This window comes from Phacochoerus africanus, chromosome 7, assembly GCF_016906955.1.
Source record: "Phacochoerus africanus isolate WHEZ1 chromosome 7, ROS_Pafr_v1, whole genome shotgun sequence".
In the NCBI taxonomy this organism is placed as follows: domain Eukaryota; kingdom Metazoa; phylum Chordata; class Mammalia; order Artiodactyla; family Suidae; genus Phacochoerus; species Phacochoerus africanus.
Genome location: NC_062550.1, coordinates 87,032,299 through 87,050,326, shown reverse-complemented (window position 1 = coordinate 87,050,326; position 18,028 = coordinate 87,032,299). Strand labels below are relative to the sequence as shown.

General features: G+C 38.1%; 1 protein-coding gene across 3 annotated transcripts in view; it reads left to right on the top strand.

Annotated features, from left to right (window-relative positions):
* The window catches only part of ANO4 (anoctamin 4), a 354,946-nt gene that overhangs the window by 126,713 nt on the left and 210,205 nt on the right, over positions 1–18,028 (top strand). For 2 of the 3 annotated variants that reach the window (XM_047788188.1, XM_047788189.1), the window contains exon 3: positions 11,153–11,257. The exons of the other annotated variant lie outside the window; for it this stretch is intronic. In XM_047788188.1, coding sequence (XP_047644144.1) covers positions 11,153–11,257 — 105 coding nt within the window. The remainder of the gene's footprint in view (positions 1–11,152; positions 11,258–18,028) is intronic. 3 annotated transcript variants of the gene reach the window in all.

The window sequence follows — 18,028 nt, the reverse complement described above, 5'->3', positions numbered from 1 at the left end:
CAAAACCCCTGCAATAGTTCCAACCTTAGCATAAGAAGACTAAACTGAAAAGGGAGACCAGTAGAATTCCATTGCAAACATACACAGTTGCCGTCACAGGTTATTATTTCTTTCTATATTAGTGATGCTCCACCTTGTAGCTTTTATGTTCTACTCTGCATTAGACCTTTGTTTTTACATCTTCCCATTTTCTAGTTCCAATATTATGAAACCCCTTCCTGTTTCCCTGAGTTTTAAGGATCACTTTCTGGCCCTCGTGTCAAGGTCAGGTCTCAAGTTAGGGAACAGAATCAATTCAGCAAGTGCCTTTCATATTTTGTTTAACATCAACAGCAGAGGTTGTGAGGCGAGGAAAAGAAGATAAGTGATTAAGGAGAGATTTTTACAAAAGAAAGACAGCTAAGAAAGAATTGTCTCTTGTCTGACTTTTCTCTAGTTCTGCCAAGATGAGAGTCAAGATTCAACTCATTCTTTAGGGAAACAATGAAGAAAGAAGTAAACATATGGCTGATCTTGACAACAGTAATAATCATAATACTACCACCTTACATTAGGTGATGCTCCATTGTCTCCAAAGGGCTTCCACAAATATTTCTCCCACATCACATCAAATTCTTTCAGCAGTTTTTGAAATGGAATTAGCTATATTTTACTTTGGCTCAGAAAATGAAATTGTTTGACCCGAAGTACAAAATTAGTCGTTGATAGACCCTAGCTAAAACCCATGTCTTTATTTTTTTATGAGTGTTTTCCCCCCAACTGAACTATTTTTTTTTGAGGATGAAAATAGTTGAGTGTGAAATTTTAGTGTTTTCTCATCACCTTATCTGGAAACAGACATTTTATTGAGAGTTGTGCCTAAAACATCTTTACTGAACCTGAGGAGTCTGGCTCCTCTTGAATAGATCTGAAGCTTGGATGAAAGTACGTATTTGTTTCCCTATTTGTGAACTGAATTTTTGGTGTGGCTGGAAGATGAGATCTTCCAAATGGCTTTGAAAAGAAAACATGTGGGAGAAAAACTATAAGATCTGCTTTGGACCTCTTTTATTTCTCATTGCATTGAAGGTGGCTGTGGTGTCTTTCTAAACTATGGTTTAGAAACAACACTAATTATCCTTTATTTGAATCTCTTCCGCTTTAATTTTTTTTTTCAATGTGTGATGTGAGCTTAGTAAATAGAGGGGTGCTTAGGAAAATAAGCTATTTTGAGCCTTGGCAAATGTGGGCATTGGGATCTGTGCTCCTTGCTATCACTTGCTGAGTAACAAAATTGTCTTCTAAAAATACATGCCAAATTCTTCCCTTAGACATTTTCATTTTTTTTCCCTTTGCTGAGGGACATATGCACATATTTTAACCTATATGATGCCTTCAGAGAGACTTTTCTGAACAATATTTGCACAACTCTTTGAACATACAGAGTAAATGAAGGAAAGTTACAGAAAAAGCATATGCAAAGAAAACTATTTAATGGAATTTAAAACTGCATCTTCTGCCTAAGGCTATTTCAAATAAATTTTTTTTGGTTGCACCCACAGCATGTGGAAGTTCCTGGGCCAGGGATTGAACTCACATCACAGCAGTGACCCAAGCCATAGCAGTGACAACACTGAACCCTTAACCTGCTGCACCACAAGAGAACTCCCTCAAATAATTTTATATTTAAGAAGCTGGAGAGTTTTTATCAGACACGGTGTTGAATTTTGTTAAAAGCATTTTCTGCATCTATTAAGATGATCATGTGATTTTTATTTTTCAATTTGTTGATGTGGTGTATCACATTGATAGGTTTACAGATATTGAAGAATCCTTGCATCCCTGGGATAAATCCTACTTGATCATGGTTTATGATCCTTTAAATATATATTTGTATTCAGTTTTCTAGTATTTTATTGAAGGTTTTTGCATCTATGTTCATCAGCGATATTGCCTGTAATTTTCTTTTTTTGTAGTATCTTTGGTTTTGGTATCAGGGTGATGGTGGCCTAATAGAATGAGCTTGGGAGGGTTCCTTCTTCCACTAATTTTTGAAAGAGTTTCCGAAGAAAATGTGTGAATTCTTCTCTGAATGTTTGATAGAATTCACCTGTGTAGCCATTAGGTCCTGGATTTTGTTTTTTGGAAGGTTTTTAATCACATTTTCAATTTTGGTAGTTGCGATTGGTCTGTTCTCATTTTCAGTTTCTTCCTGGTTCTGTTCAGTCTTGGTAGATTATACTTTTGTAAGAATCTGTCCATTTCTTCTAGGTTGTCCATTTTATTGTCATATGGTTGCTTATAGTAGTTTCTTACGATCCTTTGTATTTCTGTGGAGCCAGTTGTAATCTCTCCTTTTTCATTTCTAATTTTATTGATTTGAGCCCTCTCCCTTTTTTTCCTGATGAGTCTTGCTAAGGGTTTATCAATTTTGTGATCTTTTCAAAGAACCAGCTTTGGTTTTCTTTGTCTCTGTTTCATTTATTTCTGCTCTGATCTTATGATTTCTTCTTCTAAGTTTGGGCTTTGTTTGTTCTTCCTTCTCTAGATGTTTTAGGTGTAAGGTTAGGTAGTTTATTTGAGCTTTTTCTTCTTTCTTGAGTTAATACTGTATTGCTATAAACTTCCCTCTCAGAACTGCTTTTGCTGTGTCCCATAGGTTTTGGGTTGTTGTATCATCATTGTCATTTGTCTCTAAGTATCTTTAGTCAATGATCCATTGGTTATTCAGTAGCATATTATTTAGCTTCCAGGAGTTTGCGTTTTTTTCTGTTTTGTTGTTGCTGTTGTTGTTGTTTTTTCTTGTGGTTGATTTCTGGTCTCATAGCATCGTGGTCAGAGAAAATTCATGGGATAATTTTAACTTTTAAAAATTTACCAAGGCTTGATCAGTGGCCCAGGATGTGATCTATCTTGGAGAACATTCCATGTGCACTTGAGAAGAAATGTGTATTCTGCTGCTTTGGGATGGAATGTTCTCTAAATATCAGTTAAATCTCTCTGGTCTAAGATGTCATTTAAGGCCTGTGTTTCCTTGTTGATCTATCTGGATGACCCATTTCTGATAGAAAACTCTCCAGAGAGTGGGCATAGAGGGAACCTAACTCAACATAATAAAAGCCATATATGAAAAACCCACAGCTGGAGTTCCCATCATGGCTCAGCGGTAATGAACCCAACTACCATCCATGAGCATGTGGGCTCAACCCCTGATCTTCTTCAGTGGGTTAAGGATCTGATGTTGCCATAGCTGTAGTGTAGGTTGCAGACATGCATGGCTCAGATCCTGTGTTGCTGTGGCTATGGCTGTGGCTGGCAGCTTCAGCTCCAATTCGACCCCTAGCCTGGGAACTTCCATATGGCATGGGTGTGTCCCTTAAAAGCCAAAAAAAAAAAAAAGGAAAAGAAAAAAGAAAAACCCACATCTAACATCATTCTCAATGGTAAAATTTGAAAACATTTCCACTAAGATCAGGAATAGTACAAGGATGACTGCTTTCATCACTATTATTCAACATAGTTTTAGAAGTCCTAGCCATGGCAATCAGAGAAGAAAAAGAAAGAAAAGAATCCAAATTGGAAAAGAAGAACTGAAACTATCACTGTTTGCAGATGACATAATACTATACCTGGAAAACCCTAAAGACAGCACCAGAAAACTGTTAGAATTCATCAATGAATTTGGCAAAGTTGCAGGATACAAAATTAATACACAGAAATTGATTGCATTTCTATTTCACAATGAACGATCAGAAAGAAAAACCAGAGAAACCATCCCATTTACTGTGGGTTGTCTTTTCATTTTGTTAAGGGTTTCCTTTGCTGTGCAAAAGATTTTGCATTTAATTAGGTCCCACTGGTTTATCTGTGTCTTTACTGTCATTATTCTAGGAGGTGGATCAAATAAGATGTTGCTGTAATTTATGTCAAAGAGTGTTCTGCCTAGGCTTTCCTCTAGTTTTATAGCGTCTGGCCTTATATTTAGGTCTTTAATCCATTTAGAGTTTATTTTTGTGTGTGGTATTAGATAGCGTTCTAATAAAAGTCTCTTTTCCAACAATGCAACAGACAAGGGCCCAATCTCCAGAATATACAAACAACTCATACAACACAACAACAACAAAAAACCCTATTTTAAAACAGGCAGAAGGCCTAAATAGACATTTCTCTAAAAAAGACATACAGATGGCCAACAGGGACATGAAGGGAGTGGGATGGATGGGCAGTTTGGGGCTTGGGGATGCAAACTGTTTTATTTGAAATGGATGAGCAATTTTTCCCTACTTTACATCACAGGGAACTGTGTGTGATTGGGTCACCCTGCTATACAACAGAACTTGAAGAAATATTGTAAATCAAGTATACTTTAATTAAAAAATTTTTAAAAGATAAGCTGGGAGCGACTTAAGTAACTATTAACTCAAGATCATACAACTATAACTAGTGGCCTAAGGTTACTAAGTTCTTAACCATGATAGACAGACAGCTAATAGTAAGCTTATACTATTCTTACTTAACTCCCTGAGTTAGAAGTAGGAGGCTGATGCACAAGATGGATAGAGAGCCCTAGCTCTCATGAGGCTTGTTGTCTTGCAAGGCCATTCTCTTTCATACATTCAAGTCCTTCTATAGATGTATCATGCAAGTGAAGAGAGTAAATGACATTATAGTGATGCTGAAAGTATTGTGGTTTCTATTCTGTAACCCCTTCTAACCAGGAGTTTCTCTTTTCCCTTCCTCTGCAAGTCTCTGTTGTCATAGCAACAGACCTCAGCATCTAGGAGATTGGAAGACCCCCATGAAGCCCTGCTTTCACTCCCGCACAAATGCAGCTCTGATTTCCAGGCCCTCTTTGGAAGTCTTGGTGTAGGCATTCTTTGTAATTTAGGAGATCACTATCTTGGAAGTCCTGGGAAAGATGGAAGTAATTTTGTTGAAGGTTATTTCCATTTTAGACCTGAGAAACATCTGCCTACTATAATCAGGACCTAGTTTAGAATTGGGTCCTTACAACTACTCAGTATATTCTCACATCTTCTTTACTGATAGACATTTAGTTGGCTTCCATGTCTTAGCTATTGTAAATAGAGCTGCAGTGAACATTGGGGTGCATGTATCTTTTTGAATTAGGGTTTTCTCCAGATATATGCCAGGAGGCTCATGCCCACCTTCAGATCTCCTGTTGGCAGTGACCTATTTTTTGAGAGAGCTTAGAAGAAGCTCTTAGGGCAATCCTGCCCCTCTCCTTGCATGCCCCCCACCCCCTAGGTTTCTTCAACATACACTCTCAGTTGTCACAGTCCGGTCTCTGCATAGCCAACCCCAGTCCTCTCCCTGGGTCTGACTTATGAAACCTGAGCTTGAGCTCCTAGCCCCCACCCACTCAGACAAGCATCTCAGGCTTGGGAGCAAGCACAGGGCGGTGATGCTGACTTTCTGTGCTGGTCACTCTCTGTTTTGGATTCTGCAAACCAGTTGCTGCACTCTCCTCCTAGGCTCCACCCTCCCCCCCAATCCAGGATGATCTCCCTGTGGGTGAAAGGACTTCCCAGGATGTGGGAACCTTTTGTCCTTCACAGCTCCCTCCCTGGGGCGCAGGCCCTATCCCATTTCCTTTCTCTCTCTCTCTTTTTCTTTCTCCTTTTGTCATGCCTAGTTTCATGGGGGTTTTCTTGCCCTTTCAGAAGTCCTGGGTCTTCTGCCCATGTTCAATAGATGTTCTATGTGAATTGTTCCATTTGTAGATGTGTTTTTAATGTTTTTGCAGGAGGAGGTGAGCTCCACATCCTGCTCCTCCACCATCTTGATCCCATCATCAAAAATGGAATTTTATTTTATTTTATTTTATTTATTTATTTATTTTTTGTCTTTTTGCCATTTCTTGGGCTGCTCCCGCGGCATATGGAGGTTCCCAGGCTAGGGGTCTAATCAGAGCTGTAGCCACCGGCCTATGCCACAGCCACAGCAACTCAGGATCCGAGCCGCATCTGCAACCTACACCACAGCTCATGGCAATGCCGGATCGTTAACCCACTGAGCAAGGGCAGGGACCGAACCCGCAACCTCATGGTTCCTAGTCGGATTCGTTAACCACTGCGCCACGACGGGAACTCCCCAAAAATGGAATTTTAAGTAATTTGTTTAAAGCTACTAAACTAACACAGTAGAATAACTGATAATAATGATTTGATGGGCGGGTGGGGGGACTAGAGGGAATGGCAGTAAAGTTATTTATCTTTGTATCATAGCAGAAAATGAAATGATACAATTAATCAGTGGCGGGTAGGCAGTTAATCTGTGTTTAATTTATAGTCAGCACTCCCAATCTGAGTTTTCTCTGCATCTATGGATTCAACCAACCATGGACTGGTTATTACCATAGTATTTACTATTGAAAAATATTCCTGTATGAGTGGACTTGGGCAGTTCAAAACTGAGTTGTTCAAGGGTCATCTATATAAAACTGATCATGTGGGATACGCACATGAGGGATCCCAAAAAAGTAAAAAGAAACTCTTAAGTGGTTGGGCTTGGGGGCTAAGACTGAGGTTGAAAAAGAGGTAGAGTTGGCCACTGCTGACTTTCATTTTAAGCTCGTTGGTACTTTAAGATTTCTTTATTATTTGACAAAATTTTAAAAAGATTTTATGTAGTTTCCATTGTGGCTCAGCAAATTAAGAACCTGACATAGTGTCCATGAGAATGCAGGTTCGATCCCTGGCCTCATTCAGTGGGTTAAGGATCTGGCGTAGGTCACAGATGCGGCTTGGTTCTGGTGTTGCTGTGGCTGTGTAGGCCTGCAGCTGTAGCTCCAATTTGACCCCTAGCCCAGGAACTTCTATATAAAAAAGGAAAAAAAAAAATTTACAAAGAACAGATGTATGATCCAGAATACGCTTTTCATAGTTGCCTATAGATAACTTATTAAGAAATGTTGAAATTGTGGACTTGAAAGGAAACCTGGGACATTTTCTTAGTCTGTATCCACTGCTGTTGCTAGTAATGTGAAATTTTAGCAAAAGAGCATTAAAGGAGCAACTGATAAGCTCAAGGCTTTGTCCTAGGTTCTGTAGGAGATGAAAAGATGGGTGCAGTTTGGAGCCAGGCCTGCATCATGTACAGTCTAGCTGGAGCTGCTAGAGATAAGTAAGACGTCTAGACAGAGAGGAGTTAAAGACTCACATTTTTCTGTGTCTACTTCATATTGTTTTAGGTACATTACCTAGTTTTTGGTAGAGAACATGTACTACAAAAAAGATAAAATATAGATAGCGCTATTGGGTGCACTGGGTGGAAAATAGTGTTTACTTGTTAAGATCAAGTAATGCTTGAAGCAGAGCATTTAGGACTGGCCGTGGATGGATGGGCATTTTGGGGGTTTTTTGAATGCAAACTGTTGTATTTGGAATGGATGGGCAAGGGACCCTACTGTACAGCACAGGGAAATGTGTGTGATCGGGTCACTTTATTGTACAACAGAATTTGATAAAACATTGTAAATCAACTGTGCTTTAATAATAAACAAAAGTAGAAAGGGATTTCTATAGACAGATGGGATGGGAGAGGCAATGATATATTTGCTAATTGAGAAACTCACATTTGAATCTTTCTTTTGGGGGGGGTGTTCCTTTTGTGTAAGTATTTAACTAAAATCCATGTGAGCAAGGTACAGATCTAAAATGAATTTTTAAGGTGTTTGTTCTTGAGTTTCCATCATGGCTCAGCAGAAACAAATCTGACTAGCATCCACGAGGACACACATTGGGCCCCTGGCCTTGCTTAGTGTGTTAACGATCTGGCGTTGCCTTGAGCTGTGGTGTAGGCTGCAAATGTGGCTTGGATCCTGCATTGCTATGACTGTGGTGTAGGCCAGCAGCTACAGCTCTGATTCCACCCCTAGCTTGGGAACCTCCATATGCTGCAGATGGGACCCTAAAAAGACCAAAAAAAAAAAAAAGATGTTCTGCTAAAGATGTTTTATTAAATGCAAGTGCAATTATCAAGGTTACTTTTTATTGAAACTACTTTCAACTTTACTCATACTACAGATCACAAGATTTGAACATAATCACTGCTATCAATCAAGTGTGAGAAAAGCTAAAGGCAAATTTGGAAAGCACATGAATTTTGTAGCTATTTTTGAATTTTTAAAATTACTCAGAACAACAAAAATAAAAATAAATTGGTAGAAGATCTAGACATTTCTCAAAAGAGGGTATATGGATGGCCAGTAGGCACACGAAAAGATGCTCAACATCACTAATTATCAGAGAAAGGCAAATCAAAACTGCAGTGAGGTACAACCTCATACTGGTCAGAATGGCCATCATTAACAAGTCTGCAAATAGCAAATGCTGGAAGTGGTGTGGAGAAAAGAAAACCCTCCTGCACTGTTAGTGGGAATATATATTGGTACAACCACTATGGAAAACAGTATGGATGATCCCCAGAAAACTAAATATAAAAGTACCTTATGATCCAGCAATCTCAGTCCTGGGCATATACCCAGACAAAACAACAATTCAAAAAGATACATGCACACCTATGTTCATAGCAGCTCCATCACAATAGCCAAGACAAGGAAACAACCTGACTGTCCATAGACAGATGAAAGGGTAAAGAAGTGGTTTATAATATACAATGGAATACTACTCAGCTATAGAAAAGCTTTGTGTCGTGACTCAAAGTCAGAAACATCCATGACTATAGTAAATAGTCTGTTTCTCAACTTTTTAGAAACCACACCAACTCTGCAGGGGTAACAAGAAATAACCGAATATCAGAGTCCAAAGCAGACACACAACTTTTTTTGTATATTGAAGTTATTCGGGTCTTTTTCACTTGGGCTGTATGTGCTAAAAGTGAAGATTATCACCTTGAAGGATTCATTTGAAAGTTTTTTTGCACAGTGCTCACTCTTCGTTTAGAGGAGTTTACAAAAGTCCTTCTTTTACAGAGTATCCTACTTTGTCATCTTAGACTTTAGTGGATGACTTGTTGCCAGAAGTTCCAGACCCTTATTATACATTATGAAAGGGTATTTTCTATTTCTAGAGTAGAGGAAGAAAACTGCCTTATATTTTAGGGATTCTAAATAGGATTTTAATGTTTACTATGAAGAGAATGTTGGGAGTTCCTGTTGTGGCTCAGTGGTTAATGAATCTGACTAGGAACCGTGAGGTTGTGAGTTCGATCCCTGACCTCGGATCTGGCATTGCTGTGAGCTGTGGTGTAGGCCGCAGACTCGGCTCAGTTCTGGCATTGCTGTGGCTCTGGCATAGGCCAGTGGCTACAGCTCCTATTGGACCCCTAGCCTGGGAACCTCCATATACCCTGGGTGTGGCCCTAAAAAGCACAAAAAATAAAAATAAAATAAAATGAAGCATACCCATTATTTCACAGCTGAGAGAACTTCTATACTCATTGGAGTATTTTCTTCCTTCCTCTCTTTTCTAGTCACATAAAAGGGTATGGTTTATGTACTTATCTGCATCCTTGTATCTATTTTCTTCACTTTTCCATATTCCATCTTCAAAGACAGTCTTTGATGACCTGAATGCCTCCTTTATGTTGCTTCTTTTGTGATATCTTATGTTCCTATACTGTCCTCTAACAAAAAAAGTTATTAAAATTATAGAATTTTAGTTATTAAAATGGTATTTAGTGGTCATGGCTACTTCTACATGAATTTATGAACTCCTCTTGGCAAACAACAAGTAAATATTTTGGGCTTCTATTTATTAGTCTGTTTAAGAAATCATTTGATTTTTAGGTTAGGTAATGACTTTTGTCCTGGTCTGAAATCCCAGAGTATTGGTAAATCCACTTTTATTATTTCTAACATTCTATATTTATGTCTGCTTGGATATGAATGGTATTAAAGACTAGTTAAGAGCATGCATTGGTACTGTGTCTTTATAACTTAGTAGCTTTTTTTGGATAAATTACTTCTTACCACTGCACTTTCTTTTCAAAGTTAAAGACTAAATGAGATAATAAAGTATATAGCGTGGAGCCTGGCTAATAGATAGTATTGAATTTTTTTTTTTTTAATGTAGATGTCATTGTGAGGTCTTTGGTTATTGAATATGACAAAGATAACTAGCCTTAGTAGAGGTTGAAAAACATACCTACCATTCAAGTTAGTTGGCCACGGGGAGGGGGGGCGGGGAAGGCAGGCAAATAACATATTTTTAATTCTGGGCTAGCAAGAAGTCATCTTCGTTCTGTTCTATTGAAAAGCATAGATAACTTCAGACTTCTCAATGAGGCAACTGCATGCATACGTGGAAAAACTGACTGCTGTGTTTGCAGTGCTTGACAGTCATATAAATGCATGCTGGTCCCAAGTAATTGACATATGGATTCCTTTTCATTCCTCAATAACAGGTTAGTTTCTAGAGAAATGCCAGTGTTGCTTTCATAAATTATTACAGCTGGTAATCAAACTGGAGATGTTCTAACTCATTATGTGAGAAGCATTTAGAGGCTTGTTATGATTCATGATAAAGCTAGATACCTTGGTTTCTTTGACCTTCTTAAATGTTCTATAGTTGTGTAGAACAGCATAAAAGAAACCCTTTTTTTTTACAACACACCTAAAATACATCAGGCAAACTTAATACAAGAGCCTTAATTACTTCATAGAATAAATTAAAGTATTCTGGTATAATTGAAAAATAAATGATATAGCAGGGAAGTCCAACTGTGAGGGGAAAAAAATGATTTCTTTTTCTGTGATACCAGGAATATTAAGTCCTTTCTCTTAGAGTAAATTATTAGAATTTTAAGGAAGATGGTTTCATAAAGTGTTTGTGTTGAGCGTCACTTTTCAGTTACGTTAAGAATAATTTTAAATGTCCTTGGATGGAGGTTCACATGTTATTCTGCACCTAGGAAATCATCCATAAATGCTATGAAGTATATGGTATTTTAATAAAATAATTGCTTTATTTTTTCCTTGGAAATACAATTAAACTTTTTTGGTCCCATAAGGAGCCAATGGCTGGTAATGTGCCTCATTTTGTAAAAGTCATTTTGTCCAAGAGGAAGGATCATGGGCAAACCAGCTGGCTGTTTCATTTTAAATTTTGACATTGCTTCTCCTTGGGACCCTGATGCTGGGCTCTCTGATAACCAGTGCAAACTCCATGAATATCTTTCATTTCTCTAGAAGGAGGTGTGGATTTGCAAGGCTACCAGCTGGATATGCAAATACTACCTGACGGCCCAAAGAGTGATGTGGACTTTTCAGAGATTCTTAATGCAATACAAGAAAGTAAGTTTCACTCACATTTTAAATTCACCAGAGAGAAACTATATTATAAAACTTGGGAGGGGTAATAAAAACTAAGATGCCAAGCTTAAAAAAAAAAAAAGATGTCTTAAAAGAGATGCTACGTAAAATAATTTTGAGACCAGGGAGATGGTTAGCAAAATGCTGGTGTAATTTGTGAAACTGAACCACATTGTTTTGGGGTCTTTGAAGAAGCCTGGTGGGAAAACACGGAGGATTATAAATGCTGTATATTTAGTATCCTTTAATATCTGATAAGTCCCTGGGTATTATAATTTTTCAGATACCTTGATTAATCAAAATCAAAGAAAAACTTTGAATCAAAATCAAAGAAACCAGAGTAGTATTCCTTCACTCAGATATTAGTGGTAAGAAGTAAATAGTGACCCAGTAAGCCAAGATCAGGAATTTATTCTCCAAAAAGTGTATCTGGAGTCACAGATACTGGGCTGTGACTGAGAAGTAAATTCCTCTTTTCCAAGCATTTTGATTAATCAAGGTTTACTCTTCTTATACTACTTTGTGTTTTATAGTTTTCACTGAGAACTTTATCATAATCAATACATTTGCTCAAATTACAGATTTAGCATTGAGGATGGGTGATACAACCCAACATCACACATTAAGTCATGGAGATTGTGTTTCACTGATGGAGTTCTAATTCTAAATAGTAATACTCTTCTTTTGATATTAAGCAGTATCGTGTAACATTGGATTTGAGCGGTTTAGCTCTGAAGAGCATCTGTGTAAAGAACTGCTGCGATTTTTGCTACTTGTAGTTTTCTGACATTGCATTTCTACACAATGAAATATATTTCTAGATTATATATATATTTTTGTATTTCTATATTTTCTTATGAGCAATTTTAAGCATTTTTGTACTAGTTATCTCCTTTTGTCATTACACCACCCTCCTGACCTTACAATTCATATCTCTACTTTACAGCTTGGGTGGGGGGTTGGGGGCAAAACCTAAGTGCCATGTAATATAATAAATAATGGAGACCAGGGTAGAATGAAGGGTCTTCTATGCTTCCTTTAATTCCTTTATGAATGTGTTCAGTAAACACTGAGGTGAAGGATCCCAACATTGAAGATGAGACTATTTCTGACAAATATTTAATGAAGGATATGAGAGAATCAACTATTTACTCTGGATGGGAATTCCCTTCATACCAGGTTACTGACAAACAGAGAAAAAAATTTCCCTAGGAGAATAAAAATCAAAATAGTAGACCTTGGAGAGAAAATAACTTTTCGTGGAAAGTTATAAAATTATGTAATTACTTCATTTGATTCGGAAGATGATTATACCATGCTGAAAGGATATTTTTAAAACAGATGTTACAAGTTTGCTTCTGTGCAAGTGCAGGAGTTGAACTTAGATTTTTTAGGGCTGAATGAACTTCTACAATGAACTAGATGTTTATAAGACTGTTTTTATAGCAATTTTTGTTAGTGTATCTTAGTAAAAACAATTTGTATGTAATGTTAATGTTTTATAGTTTAGAATGATGACCTCTTTATGAAAAAGTAGAAGAGTATACATTCTATGGGACTTTAATATTGAAATTTAAAAATAAGAAAAAGGAACTATCAGTTCCCTTTAAAATGCAAATCAAGTTTTTAAATGGACTTAAGAATATGCTAGAATTTATTTTCTTGTGAAAAAACAAGTTTTATGCTAAATATGTCTGGGAACCTGCCCATGCAGTCGGGGTCATCTCTGGTAAGACAGATTTGGGCCATTTATTTACCTTCAATCTCTAATGTGGTTCAATATGTGATTCAAATGTTTAACCAGTCCATTGAAATTTCATAAAAATTATTTATTAAAAATTCTTAGTTTGGTTCTTCAAGGGACTGGGCTTTAGCTTCTTGTTTATAGAAAGCTTTGAGAGACCAACATATAAAATATGTAAAAAATACAGTATTTGAACATTAGTAAAATTCCTTCTCTCCTACAAATATTTTTATTAAGATTAGCAGAATGATGGAAAGATTTCACTGTTTTGTAGAATTTTGTGGATATATATATATATGTATGAACTTCTAGATTGGGATAGAAGTGTGTGTGTGTGTGTGTTACAAATATTTCTTCAGTGTCTTACCACCATTCTGGCACGTGATCTCCCATACCCATTATGGTCTATTTTAAAGGTGAAAAAACTGATTATACCTTCCCAGGCTATATGATTAATATGTGATAGAGTCACTAGAGTCACTATTTCATTGTCTGCCAGCCCTTGTTCTGCTAAATAAAAAGTGAAATAAAAATGATGAGGAAAGAAGTGAACTACTTTGAATTTTCACAGTTTTCTTCTTACATTGTTACATCTGGATCCAAGAATTCCTCCACCAGGTGTCTACATGGTAAAACACATTTACATTTTTTCCTACATTACTTATGCCCTTCGTCTGGTCAGAGGTATCTCAGCGCGCTAACCACCCATATGTTGTTTTTCAACTCCCCCCGCCCCCAGCCCCATGTAGATGTATAGCTTACAAGGAAGGAAAGAGTTATTTTATCCATCCATTCATTTATCCATCTCACCTGTCACATGCCAGGTGTTGTGCTGGGCATAATACTTTAAAGCAATGATGAACGTTTTAATTCATGAAAAGTAAAAACAGATCACAGATCACATTTTGTTCTGTTGTTCAAAATGAAAACAATCAGTTGCTTTCTAGGACAAAAGCATTTATATGTGGCAGTATAAAGTAAGGGGATGTGTGTACATGTGTGTGTCTTCCTTGATGTTATTTTTCCCTCCCTTTCTTTTCTCACCCTTCACCCTCCATCCCAGGATAGCAGCCAGGTCCCTTGAACACCTTTGTTTCAGCAGAGTTTTGTGTTACCTAAAGTTCCTGCCTTTCTCTGAAAGCCTAGGCTTCTGAATGCTGGAGATTAAATAGGAGAAGAGAGAGAGAAAGGAGGAATTTCTTAGGAGCAGCTCCCTTGGAGCACCCTTAGTGGTAGCATGGCTTCCTGTGGGTGGGTGGAAGGAGAAAGAAGGACTGTGTTGTGTGTCTGGGGGACTGTATCTGAGCCACCTGAACTGCCAGCTGTGGCTGAGATTCTCCATCCTGGGGAAGAAACAGATCCTTCAGACTTCTGGGAACTTGGGAGGTTCTAAGAAGGCAACAATCTTATGTTCTTCATTGTGGACCCAGTACCTTGAGCAGAGTATGGAGTATAGCAGCTACTCAGTAAATTTTTGTTAGTGAATGAATTCCCCCATGGACATGCAAAAGAGGGCAGTTCAGCGGTAGTCAGTGTGACTTGGAGACCAGAGTTGTCTCTTTAAATGTTCTGCTGTTTACAAAACTCTGGAACCTTTGTGCAGTCCTGGATATGTGCAGTAGAGTGGGGATGTTAGCAATGACCAAAATTAAACTATCGTCTCTGGATGTGTTGGTTGACTCTTCTAACGCGAAACCTGCAGATGGCTGACCATATAGACTCTGGGGACCGTTAAGTGGCATTAATACCCTGGCAGACTTTATTGTGTTATAGTCCATTAGGTTCTAATGGACTGTGGACAGAAGGCAGGCAAAGAGCAAAGTGTTTGAAAGGAGATCTTGGAGGTTAGAAGGATTATTGGATCACTGTTACCCTACAGTCTGACCCTTCGTGCCTGCACGTGTACCTGTGTAATCCTATAGCTACTCCCACATTGGTGGTGCTCTGTGCCTTGGTGGTGGAGGAGACTCAGTGACATCCAGTGAGACATTCTGAATCCAGTTTCTTGAGCCCCGATTTCTAATCTTATTTTTAATTCATTTGGCCATGCTGTTTCAAAGGGGAAGGTGGGCAAGGGAGGGATTGGTGTGAACACCATCTTGTCTGGCAACTCTGTGGTTGACTTTTTACCTAAATGATATTACCTAGTCTTAAACTCTCTTTGCCTTAATTTCCACCTCTGTAACATGGAGATAGACAATCCACATAGAGCCCTCAGTGCCTGACACACGGTAAGCACAGTGGATGTGCTGGCTGTGACCATCATTCCTCTCAACATTCCTCTATGGTAGATTATATTATCCCCATTTAAAAGATAAAGAAATTAGAGCTCGGACAAGTGAAGTCACCCAATCTCGTAGTCAGTAAGTGGGAAGACTAGTGTTTGAACCTAGGTTTTTCTAAATCCAGAGTTCACGCTCTTTCCAAAGACGGGGCTATTATGGTCAGTAGACTTTTAGAAACTTCACTGACCTCGTTTCTTTCATGGAAAGGGAGCCAAGGCTATTGAGCAAAGCTTGGATTAGGTACACCGTTCTCTAAATATCATTCCCAAGGTTGTATGAGGTACGGTTATTATCTATCTTGTTATAGAAGTGACCCACATGTCTACCTTTTCTCTAGAATGGAATAGTTGCAAGAGAAGCTCTTTGTGAGAGACATGCTGTCCTGGGAACAAGTTAATAATCTTGGCCCCCTGGGGCATTGTGGAGACTCCATGCCATCATCTATGCTCTGTTTTATAAACAGCATCATTTACTGAATCAGGAAATGACAGTGCAATAACTTTTAAATAACCACACATTTTAACAGTATCATGACTTTTTTTTAAAAATGACTCATTTTGAGTCTCAAAGTATTTTGGGTAAACGTGCCACAGCAGAAAAACAAAACTAAACTAAACAAAAACGCTCTCAGACCTCTTTAAACATTAGAGAACCCCAGCTTTCTTACCCCAATTTTTAGTTGGGGGTATGTTAACATACCCATTTCATTGTTGCCATAGCAAACTAGTGAAAGTTTCCAAACTTTTTAAAGCAGTAGGATCTGTTGGTTTGTCCCCAAGTATATTTTTACAGGTAATCTCTTATATAAAGCAGATAACTGCTGTTTGGAATAGGCGGGGATAAAAGGTATGGACTTTGCCCACTCAGTGTCCTCTTTTCCCCTTCCATGGCCCCCGAAGTTCCTCAAAAGAATCCTGGGTTTCCAAGGAACACACTTAGAAAACCACTGGCCTGTTGGAAAGGAATAAAGCCAGCTAAAGGAAAGATATATGCCCTTTCCAATTACTTTATCTATTTTGAGTTTTCTAAATTAGCATCCTCCCCCCAATTTTTTTTTCCTGATTTGTACTGCTTTAGGGATGTTATCAGATCCATCTGTAGAGTAATGAACATCTAGAGGGTCCTAGGCTTGAGAGTATCATATAAATGCTAAGCAGTGTTTGGTTTTTAAAATGCCTAAAGTGCTCAAAGCTGTGCTGAGTCTGTGTGTTTTCCTGAATTTTTAAAAACATCTAATTTGATCTATTTGTTAAATTTTAAGAAGTGCCAGACTTGTCAGGCTGCAGATGTAAAGTCTAGCTTTATTCAGACAAATGTAAAAACTGCAACAAGAGAATTGTTTGCTGGTTAAATGACTTCCTGTTTTGGGTAGCCAGACATGATTTAAGAACAGTAGAATGCTTTCCACAAAAACAAGGAGCCTGGGGGGGAGTCAGCACTGGGTTAGAATTCATCTCTGTCACTTACTGGCTGTGTAACCATATTAGCATCTCTGAAACCTGGCTTCTTTCACATACTACCTGGCTCATAAGGTGTCCTGAGAATGACAGACCTCACAATTCTTCACACACAGTCAGCCCAGAATAAACTGTAGTCCCTTCCCACTTCCTTCTTGTTTCATCTCTGAATTTGAGAGAAAAACAGATTCTTTCAAGCAATGGCACTGAGATAATTAGAATAAGAAAAAAATAACAATTGATAGAGTCTTACAATTAGCTTTTATTTATTTTAAAATGGGCATTGAGCCCCTCCCGTTTGCTACCCCAGGCATCAAATTTGGAGCTACTTTGGACCTTCATCTGAAAGGGAGCCTAGGTGTAAAATGAACTTGTTATAAAACAGCCAGATATTTCCCGCTGTGTTGCAGTGGGCTCTGTGGCATCTTGGCAGCGCTGGGATGCAGGTTCAATTCCTGGCCCGGCACAGTGGATTATGGATCCAGCATTGCCAAAGCTGCGTTGTGGAATCTGATCCCTGGCCTGGGAACTCCATATGCCACAGATAAGTGTTCAAATTGAGACAGGACCAAGCTCTCTCTCTCTCTCTCTTTTTTTTTTTTTTTTGCATTCTAAATTATTCCTGAAGGTGTCCTTTTTTTTCCCGTGCATTTTCTAATGAGGCTTTGAGGTCACTATGTAATACTTTCAGAATTCTGAGCATCAGCTGTGTTAATTTGGAACTCAGGACAAAAATAGTATCATGAACTGGTACACTGGAGAACAAATATAGATACTTGGATCATACTGAACAGTCCTTTCATGGCTTCTTCAGTGACCTATAATTTCACTTTATTTCCTGTGCATCAGAAAGTACTGAGATTAAAGTACTCCTGTATTATAATGCCAAAGTGGGGCTATTCTGACACATTTAGAAAATAGAGAATTTTTTTTTTAAAGTAGTGAGTCAAACTATTTGACTTTCTGGTTTTATTTCTTACTCTCTTTTAGACTGTTACTAAAACAGTCTAAAATAAACATTTGCTATTTTTTTTCATTGCCTTTATAGTACTGATTCCTCAATTTCATCCTCGTCCGGAAGTACGAAGCTTCCCATTCATGTGTATGTCATGTTTATACCTCTAGCACCTAAGCTAAATATTGGTTTAGTGAACCCATGGCAGAAGATAAACAATTCATCATTTGGTTGAGCCCTTACAGTATTATTTGTAGTCTCTTCTCCCAAGAGAATGAGTAATAAATAACTGACATCCTGAATGATTTTCAC